This window comes from Mytilinidion resinicola (genome assembly GCF_010093595.1).
Source record: "Mytilinidion resinicola strain CBS 304.34 unplaced genomic scaffold BDZ99scaffold_6, whole genome shotgun sequence".
NCBI classification, from domain to species: Eukaryota; Fungi; Ascomycota; class Dothideomycetes; order Mytilinidiales; family Mytilinidiaceae; genus Mytilinidion; species Mytilinidion resinicola.
In genome coordinates, this window is record NW_022985442.1 from 1,809,602 (window position 1) to 1,826,680 (window position 17,079).

The 17,079-nt window shown below is 53.5% G+C and overlaps 5 protein-coding genes across 5 annotated transcripts; 4 read left to right on the forward strand and 1 right to left on the reverse strand.

Moving 5' to 3' along the window:
- The first annotated feature begins 399 nt into the window (after nt 1–399).
- On the forward strand, nt 400–3,924 carry BDZ99DRAFT_439959 (WD40 repeat-like protein). The gene is made up of 2 exons (XM_033717683.1): nt 400–932; nt 984–3,924. Exons 1-2 carry the CDS (start codon nt 683–685, stop codon nt 3,437–3,439), a joined length of 2,706 nt encoding a protein of 901 aa, XP_033579630.1. The 5' UTR covers nt 400–682; the 3' UTR covers nt 3,440–3,924.
- Nucleotides 3,925–6,886: 2,962 nt separating this feature from the next.
- BDZ99DRAFT_439962 (ABC drug exporter AbcA) lies at nt 6,887–11,992 on the forward strand. The gene is made up of 3 exons (XM_033717684.1): nt 6,887–7,710; nt 7,767–11,175; nt 11,228–11,992. The coding sequence occupies exons 1-3, from the start codon at nt 6,975–6,977 to the stop codon at nt 11,766–11,768; spliced, it is 4,686 nt and encodes a 1,561-aa protein (XP_033579631.1). The 5' UTR covers nt 6,887–6,974; the 3' UTR covers nt 11,769–11,992.
- A 329-nt stretch (nt 11,993–12,321) lies between these two features.
- BDZ99DRAFT_413562 (zf-U1-domain-containing protein) lies at nt 12,322–13,654 on the forward strand. Its single transcript, XM_033716698.1, has 6 exons — nt 12,322–12,399; nt 12,451–12,456; nt 12,532–12,633; nt 12,689–12,850; nt 12,911–12,961; nt 13,034–13,654. Exons 1-6 carry the CDS (start codon nt 12,390–12,392, stop codon nt 13,327–13,329), a joined length of 627 nt encoding a protein of 208 aa, XP_033579632.1. The 5' UTR covers nt 12,322–12,389; the 3' UTR covers nt 13,330–13,654.
- Nucleotides 13,655–13,827: 173 nt separating this feature from the next.
- On the forward strand, nt 13,828–14,967 carry BDZ99DRAFT_439968 (NAD(P)-binding protein; the record flags this gene model as incomplete). The annotated part of the gene is made up of 1 exon (XM_033717685.1): nt 13,828–14,967. Exon 1 carries the CDS (start codon nt 14,002–14,004, stop codon nt 14,965–14,967), a length of 966 nt encoding a protein of 321 aa, XP_033579633.1. The 5' UTR covers nt 13,828–14,001.
- Nucleotides 14,968–15,659: 692 nt separating this feature from the next.
- On the reverse strand, nt 15,660–17,070 carry BDZ99DRAFT_383509 (voltage-gated potassium channel subunit beta-2; the record flags this gene model as incomplete). The annotated part of the gene is made up of 3 exons (XM_033715335.1): nt 15,660–16,427; nt 16,668–16,822; nt 16,950–17,070. 3 exons carry the CDS (start codon nt 17,068–17,070, stop codon nt 15,660–15,662), a joined length of 1,044 nt encoding a protein of 347 aa, XP_033579634.1.
- Nucleotides 17,071–17,079: the final 9 nt, after the last annotated feature.

Consider the following 17,079-nt stretch of genomic DNA (forward strand, 5'->3'; position numbering starts at 1 on the left):
TCACTTTGGGCTATGTGGAAAATTGCTGAAGCATCTCATACAGTGGCAGACAGGTATACACACGGGCTGAGTAGAATACTTGCCACTTTTTCATGCCCAGCGTGCCTGCATGGCTTTCTTCCGCAGGTTTCTAGCACCGTCGCTTACATGATGCTAAAACAACTAACCGAAGTACTGTCTACATTTTTACGTGAAGATCTTAGAGTGAAGCATTTTAGATGGTGGTCATGCTGAACCATTCCGAACCCTTGAGTGTTGGCTCGTGATTTAGAACGGCCACATTAGGTTAGCGCCACACCCATATCCCTTGGCGCCACCACACCCGAGCCGCATCGGCGGCCTGAGCCCACGAGCCCTAGTCAGCCTCCCACCGTGCCTGTACATACCACTCCCACCCACGTCGAGCGCTGTTCCTCGCCTTGCACCTCCGTTCACCGATCGGCCTCTTTTGCTGGAAGGCTAACCCGCTTCTGACCAGTTCACTCCCTCAGGCCCGACACTACATCGCGAAGCCTACACACAAAGACCCCAACAAACACTCCGACGCCGGAGAGACTCCCGAAGGTGCACCGCGCCGAAGCGCCGAATCTATAGACGACCCATCATATACACAACTTCCGACAAGCTGAAAAGGCTGCCCAACGGTATTCTCCTTGCCACTCGGAACCAACTGGTTCTCGACATGGCCGCGTCTATACCCAACTCGAGCGCAGGGCCCTTCAGTAGTTCGCCATACACCCCCACATTCCGGGCACCCTCGATGATAAACTCGTCCTTCAAGATCGACGAGGGGTACTCCGAGGAGACTCGCAGCCAGACGGGGAGCGACACGGTAATGCGAACGGACTCGAGGTTAGGCGAAGGGCTTGACCAAGAAGCCCAGTATGTTCTGCCGGACTACATACTGGGCATGAGTGAGGGCGAACGCAGCGGTACGAGCCCCATGGCGAGAATGTCAACATCATTAATACTGATAATCGTAGAATTCTGCTATGCCATCCTCCGCTCACTGCAGACGTCATCCATAGCTGGCCTGGTCGAGAGGCTGAATCCTCTGCTACATCTGGATCCGGTCATCTATCTTCCGCCTGAAGTAACTTTCCAGATATTTTCCTATTTGGACCCAGAGACCCTATTACGCGCCTCGACTCTGTCCAGATCGTGGCGATCTCGAACCCTGGATAGCCCCTTGTGGAAACTACTGTTTGGATTAGAAGGTTGGACGTCGAATACACAGCAAGTCCGGAAATATGAGGAAGCGGAGAAGCTGCGGAAGGCGGAGATGAAGGAGCGCAAGACGCGAGCACGAACGGCTGAAGATATGGACTATGAACCGCAAACACACAAGAAACGCATTAGAGAGAAACCGCTGTTCGGGGATGGGGCTGCGACGGATGGAAGCATACATAATCGCCTTCAGCCTCTCACTTTGGACGGTTCACAGGAGGGCACGCCAGCGTGGGGAGAGCAGCACGGCCTTGTGGAGTCTGACGACACTACCACTAATGGCACTGACGACAAGATGCAAGACGTTGCATTCCATGATATCCCGGGCGGAGATCAATCCACAATGTCTCCCCAAACCTCCAACTCGATAGCTTCTATCTCGCCGATGGCCCTGGACCCGCCAGTGAAGCCTTCACTCATACTTTCAAGCCCCGACGCTAAGATCAACTGGCAATACCTTTACAAGCAGAAGCGGAGACTGGAGGAAAATTGGAATTCTGGACGCTACTCAAACTTCCAGCTGCCACACCCCAATCACCAGGAGGAAGCTCACACGGAATGCGTGTACACAATACAATATTCTGGTAAATATCTAGTGAGCGGAAGCCGGGACAAGACGATCCGGATCTGGAATTTGGACACGCAACGACTAGTGCAGCCGCCTCTGGTTGGGCACGCGGCATCTGTGCTGTGTTTACAATTCGACGAGAGGCCGGAGCAGGACATCGTGATCACGGGTGGCAGCGACTGTCACGTGCTCCTATGGCGGTTCTCGACTGGAGAACTAATCAAGAAGCTAGAAAAGGCGCATTCAGAATCAGTCCTCAATCTTCGGTTCGATGATACATATCTCGTAACATGCTCCAAAGACAAAACAATAAAGGTGTGGAACCGCAAGGAGCTGCGGCCAACAGATGATGCATATCCCAGAACCACGACTGCTGGCGCCCGGTTCCCCTCGTACATTATCAACTTGCAGCAGCAGGTAGAAGGTCAGACTCTGCGCGCCAAGTCCCTAAAACCCTACAGTCTCATTATGACACTGGAAGGACATGGGGCGGCTGTCAACGCCATCCAGATTCTCGACGGCCGGATCGTGTCTGCATCGGGTGACCGTAGCATCAAGGTGTGGGATGTGCGCAATGGTTCTTCAATCAAGACTTTCACCGGCCACACCAAGGGCATTGCATGTGTCCAGTACGATGGTCGGCGGATCGTGAGCGGCAGCAGTGACGAGACCGTGCGCATCTTCTGCAGCGAGACCGGGGCAGAGGTTGCCTGCTTGCAGGGACACAATAACTTGGTCCGCACAGTGCAGGCCCAGTTTAGCGATCTTCCTGGAAACGAAAAGGAGCTGGCCGCCGAAGCCAAGGCCATTGACATGCAGTTCCTCGAGGCTCGTGAAAAGGGGCTTGTCCCTACCGAGTTCACGAGAGAGCAGCGTCGCGCGCGGAATGCAGGCTCCCGAGATCCCAAGGATATCTTCGCGTTTGGCGCCAAGCTTCCCCCTGGCGGCGGGTCTAGCCGGTGGGCCCGAATTGTGTCTGGCTCTTACGACGAGACTGTGATTATCTGGAAGCGCGAGAACGATGGGCGATGGGCCCCTTCGAAGACGCTTCTCCAGCACGAGGCTGTTCGCGCAGCAGGCGGCCGTCCTCGACGACCGGTCACTCACAACCACCCACCGATACCGGCTGTCAACGCTGTCAACCAGAATCAGCCGCAGGCTGTGCCAATACAGAATGGCGTTGCTAATAACTCACACCTGCACCAGGCATCTCTTGCGCATGCGACGGCTCAGAGCGCAGCACAAGCTCAGCTGTTCCAGCATGCACAAGCTCTCCAAGCCGCCGCTCAGGCCGGCCAGCAAGCAGGCCACACAACAACGGTAACGGTCAACGTCGCTGCCACCACCACGAATCTCCCACACCAGCCCGCGGCTGCCACAACAGCAGCGACGGCCCAGCCAGCTCAGCCAGTACAAGGCCCTCCTCAGCAGAATCCTAACCCCGCGCCTCACCACCACCATCATCACCACCATCCGGCTCCGCAGCCCGTCGGCGGCCAGGTCAACTCGCGTGTCTTCAAACTACAATTTGATGCCCGGCGCATCATCTGCTGTAGCCAAGACCCGACGATTGTGGGTTGGGATTTTGCGAATGGGGATAAGGATATCATCCAGGCGAGCCAGTTTTTCGGAGAGGCGGTCTGAAGGGCATGCGGCTTATCGGTATATATTTGCATGGGAATTCGGACACAGCAGTAACCCACGGCTCTCCTTTCGCGCGAGATTCCTTCCTTCTTTGCAGGGCTTCTTTAAGGCTGAAGCTCCAGTTTCTCCCTTTCACGTCTACTTTCTATGCAGGATTGTTTAATCACTCACTTACTCGCTTGCGCACTTCTCTTTGCGCGCGTGACGGGCCGGGCATTGTGGGAGTTAGAATTGGCGCAGGATAGGTCAAATGTTAGATGGGCTGAGGTCTCTCTCGGATCTTACTCTCTGGTTTATGCACCATAACGTCACGTCACGAATAGGATACATTTGGGCATGCACACATGGCCCGATTTCTCGGGGTTTTGGTCTCCTTGTAGGGAAGCGATTAGGAGTGTTAGGTGCTGGCGTGTTGTACAGTCAGGTTGTAGGCGTAGGAGATCCAATATTTGGACGAAGGAGAATTAATGATAAGATTCAAGACTAAGATCTTGTGCATTGGACATGGCATGTGATGTGGTTTGTGTCAATGATGGATCGAGCGCGAATCTGATGGTCCCACAGGACGCCGTTCCCAAGAGCCAGCAAGAAGCCCATTGGAAGCCGCAGGACACGAAGTGCTACTACTCTATCACGAAGACGGCTACTACGCCACTACAAAAGACGTATTGGTTCCCATCCAGGCGATCCACACTATTGGAGCAATCAAAGTGCGCGGAGCCTAATCCTAATACGCGTCACCCAAGTATCACCGGAGGTAACACCATCTTGTGGCTCGACGTTGGCCGCATGTATTTCAACAAGAAATGGACTGGAAGCACAAGGAACAGGCGCCGCCCTATCCCAAAGAAGTACAGATCCCTGTCTTGTTCAAGTCTCGGTCATGATGGTACTGTATCTTGTTCTTGCTGCTGGACTTTCTGCACTATAACGTCATGTCACGAGATACTTCGTGCATCTGGCCATATGCACAATACCCGATTTCTCGGGTTTTGATATCTCTGTGGAGGGGTAGGTGGCGGGTATTGTGTGGGCAGGCTGTAGGCGGATGTCCAAGTATTGAACCTTGGAAAATTGATATCATGGTGTCGAGACATTCTGCATTGGATAGGCACGTTGGGCTCCATTGAACATGGAGTCGCAGTTCAACGCCATCTGCGATAGCTCTCCCAGCTGTCAGGTTAGCGAAAACTATCGGCTCACAAGTTTCAATAATGTATTGAAGGATCTTAAGCAGTGCCAAGCAAGTGTAAAAAGGCCTAGAAAGAGTATGTGCCTCCTTCAATAGAAAGCTCTAGAATAGGGTCTCGCGTGGTGTCAGCGCTCGAAGGCACAAAAGCTGATACCAGGTTTCCAGAAGCCGAAGATCCCTAGACGCGGGGTCGGGCGGTCGGGAGTTTGACCGGGATGGAGATGGAGGCGAGTATTATTGGGTGGGGGAGCAGGGGAGGCCGGACGGCGAAACGGACGAGCTGCGTTGTTGGTGTGAGCCAATGGTGACGAATGTTAGTATGCGGGAGGCAATGAGGTAGACATTCAATCGAAGCCGTATCTTAAGGAGTATGGGGCTGGGGCCTGGTCATAGGAAGCCAGGAGGCAAGCTAGTTCGTGAGATGGGTAGAGTGGAGAAGAGCCGTCAAGTCGACGTATTTGTTTTAGAAGGCATTATGGCGCAATCTATCTCATCCTCGCAGGGTCGAGGTGGTATGGTGCTCAGAGCGAGCGTCTTTCTTGAGTTGCCATTCAAATAGGACCTCGAGACGGGGCGAGGTTAACGCAAAGAGTCTATGACGATGCGAGATATGTAGATGGGCTTTATGGGGGTGGTGAATATCTTGTCTACCTCGCGGATCCCGGAGACGGTTTTCTTGCGACCCGCTGCTGTGGTTACCAATTGAATGGGCCCTGGAGATGTGGCAATTTAGAGGCGAATGAGATTATCACGATCAATGTTTCAGGGGTTCGTGAGAACATAGATTTATTGTGGAGAAGGTTTACCAATCATAGTTCTATCGACCTTGCTATCAATCCTCACTGTCCTCTAGACTCACCTGCATATCCTCGCGCCTGTTATGCCTTGTTAGTGGCAAAATGGTTGAAGTGAGCTGATCACTTCAATGCAAAGCTGATACCCTACCTCAAGCGCAAAACGTAAGAGATGTCTTGGATTCAAGGTTTCATCGCCAGCCGCCGGATCGGCCGCATGTCGGTGGCGGCCTAACAGCCCTGCAGCAGTTTAGGCGACCAGCGAACAAGCGGTCTGTGGTTGCCCCTCAGCGCTCTGCCCGGGTCGCGTCTGCTGCAACATCTTCGTGAGAGGTGGGGTGTTGAAGTAAATGCTGACGCTGACGGGCGCGCCGCCTAAACGGGCTCACGGGCGGATCTGCCGTTGGCCTCACCCGCTGCTCTGTCCCCCTTGGCGAGGAGTAGAGTGATGTTGAAGTTGAGCTGATCCGAGAGCCCGAGTCCCCGGACAGGCCGAGTTAGTTGGGGAAGATTTAGCTTGGTGAAGCTGGAAGCGGGGTGAAGAGGGCCCGCCTGACTGATTGAGTGGATATGTACGTGTGTGCGTGTATCCTCCTCCGTAGGGCAAGATAGATGGTATAGCGAGGGTTACATTGATGGCGGTGATGCTGGCAAGCCATGCTCATTCGAGAAGCTAGCATCGTCAGCGGCTGAGAAGCGTGATAGGCCGCATGGCGGGGCGGTCGGAAAACTCGTGCCCGTCCCGCGACAACCAAGCCCACTGCGCCAGCGCGGCAGGGAGGTCGGCGTGAGAAAGTCGGCGCGAGCAAGGCGGCGGCCAAGGCACGTGACAGCTCGGCTTGTGCAACCGGAGCAAGACGGGCGACCCAGGTAGCGTCCAGGCCTGGCCGCGGTGGAGAGTTGAGGCTGTGGGACGCGAGGCCTCCTTTTCGGCCAAGGCCAGCAATCTGTGCGGCGTTCGTCCGTCTTTATCGTGGCCCTTTGTGCAGAAGATGCCGGTCCGCGGCGGGCGAGGGCCAAGGGGCGATATATGGACCCTTTTTGATGGCCCCACACTGGCGGAAGTGAGGGCTTCCCGAGCAGCGGCAGAGCTGCACGCGACGAGCAAGCGGCCGCGGTAAAACGCCCGTGCACCTTACTGCTTTTGCAAAACGAGGCTTGGCTATGCCCTGTTGCAGTATCGCGGCACGCCTCCTCGGGTAGCGGCGTCGCGGGCATCCGGTGACGAGCAGCGACGACCCTCATGGACTCGCCATGTCAGCAGGCGGCGAACCAGCGTGATTCGCGCACCAGGCCCAAGACAGCGTTGCCGGAGCGCTCCCAGCAAAGACATCCGGAAAATACAACAACACCCTGGCCGTCTTCGGTGTGCTTCGATGCCATGCAATTGCCTTGGCTAGCGCTCCCTACGTAGATAGCCAACCTATATGTACTTTTCCAACCCTGCTCTCCCCGAGCCCTTTCAATTTGTGTCAGCCCTGTTTGTCCGTGGTGTGTTGTTTTCCTTCTCGTCGCTCTCTGGCCGCAACGCCATCCACCTTTCCTCACCATGTCGCTCGTCGGCAACTTTGCCTTTGGCAACACTGACAAGCAGGAGGAGCATCATACTGCAACCTCCCAGGTCACCCATAATGTCAACAGAGAGCGCTCCGAGTCAGGCCCGGACGTCGCCTCCGACTCCTCCACTCTATCGCCTGAGAAGCCAGAGCCAGTGTCCCGCGATGGTGTAGCTGCCACTGACGAGAAGGGTGAGAAGAGGCAGTCCAGCAGTGCCGGGGACGACTCTGAAGACGAGCGGAGAGAAGCTCAAGTCCACCAATTGGCCCGTCGACTGACCCAGGCCTCAACCTTCTCCGCGAGTGGACAGGACCCTTTCGAACCCGAGCCCAACTCGGCCCTAGATCCCAATGGCGAGCATTTCAGCGCAAGAGCATGGGCGAGGGCTATGCTCAATCTCCACAAGTCGGACGAGAAGGCAGCTCCCATGAGAACTGCCGGCGTGTCTTTCAAGAACCTCAACGTCCACGGATTTGGCTCTGCCACCGACTACCAAAAAAGCGTAGGCAATGTCTTGTTTGAGGGAATTGGCATTGTGAAGACCCTCCTGGGACGGTCTAAGCAGCGGAAAATCGACATTCTCCAAAACCTGGATGGCTTGGTCGAGAGCGGGGAGATGCTTGTCGTCTTGGGCCCGCCTGGATCTGGATGTTCCACTTTCCTCAAGACGATTGCCGGCGAAACTCACGGCTTCGTCGTGGAACCGAACTCCTATCTCAACTATCAGGGTGAGTCTCCAGTGCTCTCGGCATTATCATACGCTAACCTGTGTCTCTTTCTGCAGGCATCAGTGCCAAACACATGAACCATGACTTCCGCGGAGAGGCCATCTACACCGCAGAAGTCGATGTCCATTTCCCCATGCTTACCGTTGGCGACACCCTCACCTTCGCCGCGCGGGCTAGAGCTCCCCGCCACATTCCCGGCGGAGTCGATAAACACACTTTTGCCGAGCACATGCGAGACGTCATCATGGCTATCTTTGGCATCTCCCACACCATCAACACACGCGTAGGAAACGATTATATCCGCGGCGTCAGTGGTGGAGAGCGCAAGCGTGTCAGTATCGCTGAGGCCTCCCTTAGCGGTGCTCCCTTGCAATGCTGGGACAACAGTACCCGTGGTCTGGACAGTGCCAATGCCATCGAGTTCTGTAAGACCCTGCGCATGGCGACGGACATCCAAGGCGCCACGGCTTGCGTTGCCATTTACCAAGCTCCTCAGTCGGCCTATGATCATTTCGATAAGGTCCTCGTGCTCTACGAGGGACGCCAGATCTTCTTCGGCCGGACTGGAGAAGCGAAGAAGTATTTCACGGACATGGGATTCATCTGCCCTGACCGACAAACCACTGCTGATTTCTTGACCTCCATGACCAGCCCGTTGGAGCGTGTTGTTCAGCCTGGCTGGGAAGCTCGTGTTCCGAGGACTCCCGACGAGTACGCGCAGCGATGGAAGGACAGCCAGAACCGAAAAGAGCTCCTCCAGGCCATCGAACGCTACGACCAGCAGTATCCAATTGGAGGCGAGAGCTTCGAGCAATTCAAGCAGTCGCGACGAGCCACACAGGCCAAGAGACAGCGAGTCACATCTCCATACACGCTATCATATGGACAACAAGTCCGTCTCTGCCTTTGGCGAGGCCTTCAAAGACTCAAGGGCGATCCAAGTCTGACCTTGACCATGTTATTCGGCAACTTTATCTTCGCTCTAATCATTGGCAGTGTTTTCTACAACCTGAAACACGACACTGGTAGTTTCTACTCACGGGGCGCCCTCCTTTTCTTTGCCATCTTGATGAACGCATTTGGTAGTGCTCTAGAGATTCTCACGCTCTATGCACAACGTCCCATTGTCGAAAAACACTCCCGATATGCCCTCTATCACCCGTCTTGCGAGGCTTGGGCTTCCATGCTGACGGACATGCCGTACAAGATCCTCAACGCCTTTACTTTCAATATGGCTCTCTATTTCATGACCAATCTTCGCAGAGAACCAGGAGCCTTCTTCTTTTTCATCTTGATCTCGTTCGTACTCACCTTGGTCATGTCCATGCTGTTCCGGACGATCGCCTCCATTTCAAGGACTCTATCTCAAGCCATGGCTCCCGCAGCCGTTTTGATCTTGGCCCTGGTCATCTACACTGGCTTCACGATTCCAACAAGATACATGCTTGGCTGGTCACGATGGATCAATTATCTGGACCCTGTTGCATACGGATTTGAGTCCCTCATGATCAACGAGTTCCATAATCAGAACTACTCGTGCTCTGTTTTCGTCCCTTCAGGCAAGGGATACGAAGGCATCACTCTCACCAACCAGATCTGCTCTCAGGTGGGATCGACTCCTGGCTCAGCCACTGTGAATGGAGACCATTACATCAACAGCGCTTTTGGATACTATCACGTCCATAAGTGGAGGAACCTCGGCATTCTGTTCGTTTTCATGCTCGGTCTCATGTGCTGTTATCTTGCCGCAACCGAATACATCACTGCAAAGAAATCCAAGGGTGAGGTCCTTGTCTTCCGTCGTGGCCATAAGTTCTTGGATCAAAAGGGCGGCGATGCCGAATCCGCTGATCCTAGCCGTGCTGTCGTCGCCTCCAATACCGAGGATCATACTGCCATTATCGAACGCCAAACTGCCATCTTCCAGTGGAAGAACGTTTGCTATGACATCAAGATTAAAGGCCAGCCCCGCAGGATTCTGGACCACGTCGACGGTTGGGTGAAACCAGGTACTCTTACCGCTTTGATGGGTGTGTCCGGCGCCGGTAAAACCACTCTTTTGGACTGTCTTGCTACTCGTACCACTATGGGAGTTATCAGTGGTGAAATGCTGGTGGACGGCCTACCACGTGACGCCTCATTCCAACGTAAGACCGGCTACGTCCAGCAACAAGATCTACATCTTTCCACGTCAACGGTTCGGGAGGCCCTTAACTTCAGCGCTCTGCTTCGCCAGCCTGCTCATGTTCCCCGCCAGGAAAAGTTGGATTACGTGGAAGAGGTTATCAAGCTTTTGGAAATGCAAGACTACGCTGATGCAGTTGTCGGTGTTCCTGGTGAAGGGCTCAACGTCGAACAGCGCAAGCGATTGACAATTGGTGTCGAATTGGCTGCCAAGCCCGCTCTCCTTCTATTCCTCGATGAGCCAACATCCGGCTTAGACAGTCAAACTTCTTGGGCTATCCTGGATCTTCTGGACAAGTTGACCAGGAACGGACAAGCTATTCTCTGCACCATTCATCAGCCATCTGCTATGTTGTTCCAACGTTTCGACCGATTACTATTCCTTGCTAGGGGCGGCAAGACCGTCTACTTTGGCGACATTGGCGAAAACTCTAAGACTCTGAGCAACTATTTCGAGAGGAACGGTGCCCACCCCTGTCCCATCGAGGCCAATCCGGCTGAATGGATGCTCGAAGTTATTGGCGCTGCTCCAGGAACCACGACCGAGATTGACTGGCCCGAAGTTTGGCGCAACAGCCCCGAAATCGAAGAGGTCCATGAGGAACTAGCTGCACTCAAAGAAGAAAGGCCTGCTGCGACAGCTCTCCAGCGCACCGCTTCTGCTGCTTCTCGGAAGAGGAAGGAGGAACAGGCAGCTTACCGGGAGTTTGCCGCACCATTCGGCGCACAGATGAAGGAGGTCACGGTCCGAGTCTTCCAGCAGTACTGGCGCACGCCTTCCTACATCTACGCGAAGTTCGCCCTGTGTTTTTTTTCCGCCTTATTCATCGGTTTCTCGTTCTTCAAGGCCCGCAACAGTATTCAAGGCCTGCAGAACCAAATGTTCTCCATCTTCATGTTGATGACAATTTTCGGCAACTTGGTACAACAGATCATGCCGCACTTCGTCACGCAACGTGCGCTTTACGAAGTTCGAGAGAGGCCGTCCAAGGCCTACTCCTGGAAGGCGTTCATGTTGTCCAACATCATCGTGGAGCTGCCTTGGAACGGTCTTATGGCCATTGTCATCTTCTTCTGCTGGTACTATCCCATCGGTCTTTACCGGAACGCCGAGCCTACCGACTCGGTTCACGAGCGTGGAGCCCTCATGTTCCTCTTCATTCTTACCTTCCTTCTCTTTACCAGCACTTTCACGCATATGTGTATCGCTGGTATCGAGACTGCTGAGGCGGGAGGAAATATTGCGAACATGGTCTTCTCGTTTACTCTCATCTTCTGCGGGTATGTTTCCCTCGCCTACTCTTTCTCTACACTTGTAGCTAACAGCCGACAGTGTCCTAGCAACCCCATCGGCTCTCCCTGGCTTCTGGATCTTCATGTACCGCGTGTCCCCATTCACCTACCTAATCTCAGGCATGCTCTCTACTGCCGTCGCCAACACAGAGGTCATATGCGCTTCAAACGAATTCCTCAAGTTCAACCCTACCACCGGACAGTGTTGGGAATTCATGGCACCCTACATTAACACCATGGGTGGCAAGCTCCAAAACCCCAACGCTACTGAGGCTTGCAGCTACTGCCAGATTTCAGACACCAACGTCTTCCTTGCGAGTGTGGTCAGCTACTGGGACCAGGCGTGGCGCAACTTTGGCATCATGTGGGCGTACATCATCTTCAACGTCTTTGCGGCCTTAGCTTTCTACTGGCTTCTTCGTGTGCCAAGAGTGAAGAAGGAAGAGACTGAAGCAGCGCCCGACCCAACTCTAGAGCCAGTCAAGAGCCGAGGCAGCATGATAAGGCAACGCACCCAGAGCTTCAGCAGGCAGAAGACGAGGGAGTCGCACAAGGCTGAGTTGCACAAGGCTGACCAGTAGCGCGAAACGTAGTGATGGTCGATACGGCCTTTCTAATTATGTATAGGATTTCAAAGCGAGCGGTTGGTACGTTGCTATGCTGGGATAGATGGGTTTGATTTTGATTGCATAGGCCCGTCTTTCTGTATCTGCTTTGACTAGGACGGTCTGGCGCTGGATATCTTTTGCTAAGACCCCTGCTGGGACACTAATTCCTTTTTTTTTTGTTGTCGAAAAGCGGCATCCAATACTCAAACGTCTCCTTGTTGTTGTAACACATCCTGTATAGTTTATTAATTAGAGTATCTCCGATTGTCTAATAGACTCGGGATGTAATGATTCTTTCAAGTTATAGGACTTTGCGTGATATAGTGACATCTCTGAACCTTGGGCGTTTAAACAAAGTTTAAAGGAAAGTATAAACGCAATGGATTCAGAGATGTGGCTAGTTGTAGTGAAAGCTGTGAAGTGGAGGCCTAAAGTTGGCTAGATTCAATACGCTATTATATTTGATGACCAAGCAGCCTTGGCTAAACTTCTTGGCCGCGTCGCAAGCGCATCAAGTTCATCCACCTAGAACTTCACTGCGATCAGTTTCAACAAATCTCACGTAGACACTAGCCTCTCAACACTCTCTCCAAGATGCCAAAATATAAGTATAACTCTCTGAAGCTATGCGTAACGTAACTAATTTCCTCCGCACTCTTCTGTAGGTCTCTCCCGAAAACTACGACTTCATCTCGAACGCGCACTGCAAGACTCTCAGACTGACAGTAGGATCAAGGCGATTATTGCGATGTCTACCTCACGCACGACTCGATGAGCGTTCGAAAAGCGCATAACAGTGGACGAAACCACTTGCGAAATGTAGTCGACTACTACCAGCGTACGTCTACCCGAGACTGAATATAAAAGTGGATGAAGGCTCATGGATATCGCAGAAATTGGCCACGAGAAAGCGCAGAGCGTCATCGACTCAATCACCTCATCGTATGCGGACGCGGGCCAGCAGAACCAAAATCCGATGCTGCAATCACAACACATGGGAGGACCTGGACCCGGTGGATTTGGAGGACCCCCACCGCCGTTTGGTTTCCCTGGTGGTAATTTCTGCCCCGAAGCTGTGCAGTCGCTGAGAGAAGTTGGCTAACTCTCATATCTAGGCATGCCAGGGATGCCTCCACCGCCTTTCATGCCCCCAGGCCAAGGTGGACGTGAGTTCTACGGAATTTTCGTTACACCCCATCATTTAATGTATTCAAGCTAACAGCACTTTCTCACAATAGCTGGACCGAATCGAGGTATGCCAGGCATGCCACCGAACATGCCCTTCCCGCCTCCGAACATGGGAGGAGGCCCGCCGATGCCTTTCCCTCCTTTCCCTCCGAACGCCGGTTCACCCCCAGGCGGTATGCCATTCCCTCCGCCGGGTGGCATGCCTGGTATGCCGGGAATGCCTCCTCCACACATGATGTTCCAAGGTGGACCGGGTGGACCGGGTGGACCGGGTGGACCGGGTGGACCGCCTCCGGGAGGATTCCCACCGCCAGGAATGGGTGGACCGCCGCATGGAGGACAGTGAGGGCCGCAACGAGCATCGAAAGGATCGCTCCCTACAAGATACCAAGGATATTCGAATCTTTCGGTCTAAGGCTCAGATTACGGTTTTCGTACCAACAGCTAATCTCGATCTAAGATTCGAGTGCCTGTCTACGAGCTCATCCGAAAATCATGGGCCAACGGTGGTGTCTCTGCTCTGGATTCCCAGTATGAATAGTCGTGCAACTGCTCTGGGACGACGGTTCTTTCTAAGTCGGCTCTATACCATCAAAAGGAATTTCAAGGCGTTTATGTAGGATAGGGACCAGAGGGAGAAAGCCATCCGCGGAAGGGTACTCGTAGGTAGCATTCAAATTATCAAATCAATTTTGCCTCGTGGCTTATTTGCCACAGAGACAGACCTTTCACCGTCAGTCTCACTCTCAACAGTCTGCTGAGTAATATATCTACGTCCGTAGACGACCAACGACGCTAATAACGCTTAAATCCGAGATGCTAGAAATAATTATCTCCACCGTCTCTCATAGTAAGTATCATATAAAATTGTCCAGAGTAACTACAAAACGGGCTCTAAGAGCTTCCTTCAGTTCCGCTTTAATTTGTTCGAAGCATCCCTACATCACGATTCTTCTTCTCACCTTTATTCAACAATCATTACACCACTTCTCTACTTTCCAGAGGCCTCCATCCAGCTATGTCCACCACACCACCCTCCTCTATCCTCCTCTTCGGCGCCGGCGAACTCGGCACCGCCATCCTCGACGCCCTCCTCCCCTACTTCCCCAACCCCCAAAACCTCACCCTCGCCGTCCGCGACCCCTCAAAATACACCTCTCTCACCCCCCACAAAATCAACTTCCTCCCCCTCGACCTCCTCACCGCCACCCCGGCCTCCCTCGCCACCCACTTCTCCGCCTTCTCCGTCGTCATCTGCGCAAACGGCTTCGGCCTACCCCCGGGCTCGCAACTCCTCATCGCGCGCGCGGCGCTCGCCGCGGGGAAGCTGCGAAAAGAGAACGGAGAAGCGCCGCTGCGGTTTTTTCCGTGGCAATGGGGCGTTGATTACGATGTCACTGGGGATGCGGGGGGCTTGATGCCGTTATTTGGCGAGCAGTTGGCTGTGAAGGAGTTGTTGCGCGCGGAGACGACTGAGGCGGGGGTGCAGTGGATGGTGGTGAGTACGGGAATTTTTATGAGCTTTTTGTTTGAGGGGGCGTTTGGGGTTGTGGAGACGGTTAAGGAAGAGGGGAAGGGGAAGGGGAAGGAAGTCGTGGTGAGGGCGTTGGGAGGTTGGGAGAATAGAGTTACGGTTACGACGGTGGAGGATATTGGGAGGATTGCTGCGAGGTTGGTTTGTGAGCCTAACGGGGTTGAGGCGGGGGAGAGGGTGGTTTATGCGGCTAGTCAGACGATTAGTTATGGGGAGCTGGCGGGGGTGGTGGAGAGGGTGCTCGGGAGGGGGTTGAGGAGGGAGGTGTGGAGTGTGGAGTTCCTGAAGGAGGAGCTGGGGAGGGAGCCGGAGAGTGTCATGAGGAAGTATCGGATTGTGTTTGCGGAGGGGAAAGGGGTTAGTTGGGGCGAGGAGGAGACGGTCAATAGGAGGTGGGGGATGGAGGTTACTGATGTTGAGACTTGGGCCAGGGAGAATTATAGGGTCTGAACTCTTAATTTGAATTAGGTACGTTAGTAACAATACAGGGCTTAAAGATGATGTTGCGGATACCTCGAGCGAAGGCAGGCGCTTTAATAGTGTAATGTTGTTGGACACAGGTAGGCGATTAAGAAAGCAGTAGGAAGAGTGTTAAGAGTATCCAAAAAGAATACTCCAGGAGCAAAAGACCACTCTCCTCGTGGAGAGTGTAGAAACCTCGGGCAGTTTACTCCGTGATGGACTTACTGTTTCCTCGCTGCGCCCTTTCAGACGATTCTTCGGGAAAGGGCCATGACAAGGGCTGGATTCAACTCACAACTCTGGTAGGGACTCGTTGGTGGCGCTGAACCAACTGAGCCGACCGGCTTGCTGTTCGAGTTAGTTGAGGATTGGCAGGATTAAACCAAATATATAGACCGATTCACGGTGTCAAGCCACAATCTTTCACCTTTTGGCGTCACAGCTGTCCAGGTGGCTTGTCGCAGAGGTACTCCCACAATATCCCGCTCGATTTGATGGCTCACACTTCAAGCTTTCTCACTGTCCAGAGTTGTATCAAGCAGTTGACGTCTTATGTCTTGATTTAAGGAGGTAACATGTAGGTCAGGTGACTATGAACTGCTGGAGCAGTCGTCGTATTTCAGCATCTATAACCACAAATGGGAACTTAAGAACCTTATCTTTTCTCCTTTTCTCCCTAATCAGAACCTCATCACAATCTCATCTGGCTTATTCCCCAAAATCCCCTCAATCTCCTCCACCACCTCCATCGTCAGCTTCTCCACTGCCTCCAACGCCCTCACACTCCGCCAAACCTGCTCCGGCCTCGACGCCCCGGTAATCGCGCTCGAAATAGCCTCATTCTTCAGCACCCACGCCAGCGCCAACCCCGCCCGATCTGTCCCCAGCCTCTCCGCCACCGGGCCCAGCTTTTTTACGACCTCCATCTCCTTCACCCATTTCTCGTTCCCCTCCCCCTCTCGCACCCCCTTAACCCACTTATCTTTACTAGCCCCGAGCCGACTATCCGCCGGAATCCCATCCAAATACTTCCCCGTCAACACACCCGCCTTCAACGGACTAAAGCTCGTGATCCCCATCCCGTATTCCTTGACCAAAAGCGCGTACTCGCTCTCAACCCGGTCCCGTACAAGCATGTTATATTGCGGTTGCTCCATCAGCGGCGCAATGAGCCCCAAGCGCTCTGCGACGCCGTGCGCGCGGGCGATTTCGTCGGCGCGCCATTCGGAGGTGCCCCAGTAGAGGGCCTGGCCGGTGTTGATGAGGTGGTTGAAGGCGCGGACCGTTTCTTCGATTGGGGTGTGGCGATCTGGGCGGTGGGCGTAGACGAGGTCCACGTAGGGGAGCTGGAGGCGGGTGAGAGAGGAGGCGAGGCCTTCGAGGATGTGTTTGCGGGAGAGACCGGTGTTGTTGACGGGGTTGGTGCCGTGGGCGGCGCCCCAATAAATCTGGGGGCATGAATTTGGGTTCAAGGGGTTTTTATGATTATGGCATATAGGAAATTTAAAACAAAGATTGGAGAAGATGAATGACTTAGAAGAATGTGTATAAATCTCTCTTTTAGACTGCTTGAGATATAGGATGAGAGATCTTATTCACGAAAGCACGAAATGAGTAATATACGACTTGCTTAAATAGAACAAATAAAGAAACTGAAGCCACTTTCAAGGAGTACCAAAAACACTCACTTTAGTTGAAACAACAACATCATTCCGCTTCCACCCAAACTTCTTGATCGCCCTTCCCATCACCCTCTCGCTCTCACCATCCTGATAGCCTTCTGCACAGTCGAAGAAGTTGATTCCGGCATCATATGCTGCTCTTAGGCATGCATAGGTACCATCTGTAGGTAAACTTATCCGTTTAGCGAATGCGCCTTGTGGCTTAGAAACCGAGATTAATAACGAAAACATCACGTGATCATAATACAATCGGGAAGCTTAATTCAAACGAAACGCCACTGAACATACCTTCATCCACATGTCCACCATACGTAAGCCATCCTCCAAGTGAAATGGCAGAGACCTGCAGTCCGGAGCGTCCGAGGAACCGGTACTGCATTTTGGGGAGGTCTGTTGGCATGGATGCCATGTTTGCATT

What these genes read in the sequence shown, in the direction of transcription:
- BDZ99DRAFT_439959 (XM_033717683.1), top strand. Translation starts at nt 683, where the DNA reads ATGGCCGCGTCTATACCCAACTCGAGCGCAGGGCCCTTCAGTAGTTCG. An exon ending in GAGTGAGGGCGAACGCAGCG is followed by an intron (nt 933 to 983) that starts GTACGAGCCCCA and finishes TGATAATCGTAG; the next exon opens with AATTCTGCTATGCCATCCTC.
- BDZ99DRAFT_439962 (XM_033717684.1), top strand. Translation starts at nt 6,975, where the DNA reads ATGTCGCTCGTCGGCAACTTTGCCTTTGGCAACACTGACAAGCAGGAG. An exon ending in CTCCTATCTCAACTATCAGG is followed by an intron (nt 7,711 to 7,766) that starts GTGAGTCTCCAG and finishes CTCTTTCTGCAG; the next exon opens with GCATCAGTGCCAAACACATG. An exon ending in TTTACTCTCATCTTCTGCGG is followed by an intron (nt 11,176 to 11,227) that starts GTATGTTTCCCT and finishes AACAGCCGACAG; the next exon opens with TGTCCTAGCAACCCCATCGG.
- BDZ99DRAFT_413562 (XM_033716698.1), top strand. An exon ending in GCCGTTTGGTTTCCCTGGTG is followed by an intron (nt 12,851 to 12,910) that starts GTAATTTCTGCC and finishes TCTCATATCTAG; the next exon opens with GCATGCCAGGGATGCCTCCA. An exon ending in GCCCCCAGGCCAAGGTGGAC is followed by an intron (nt 12,962 to 13,033) that starts GTGAGTTCTACG and finishes TTCTCACAATAG; the next exon opens with CTGGACCGAATCGAGGTATG.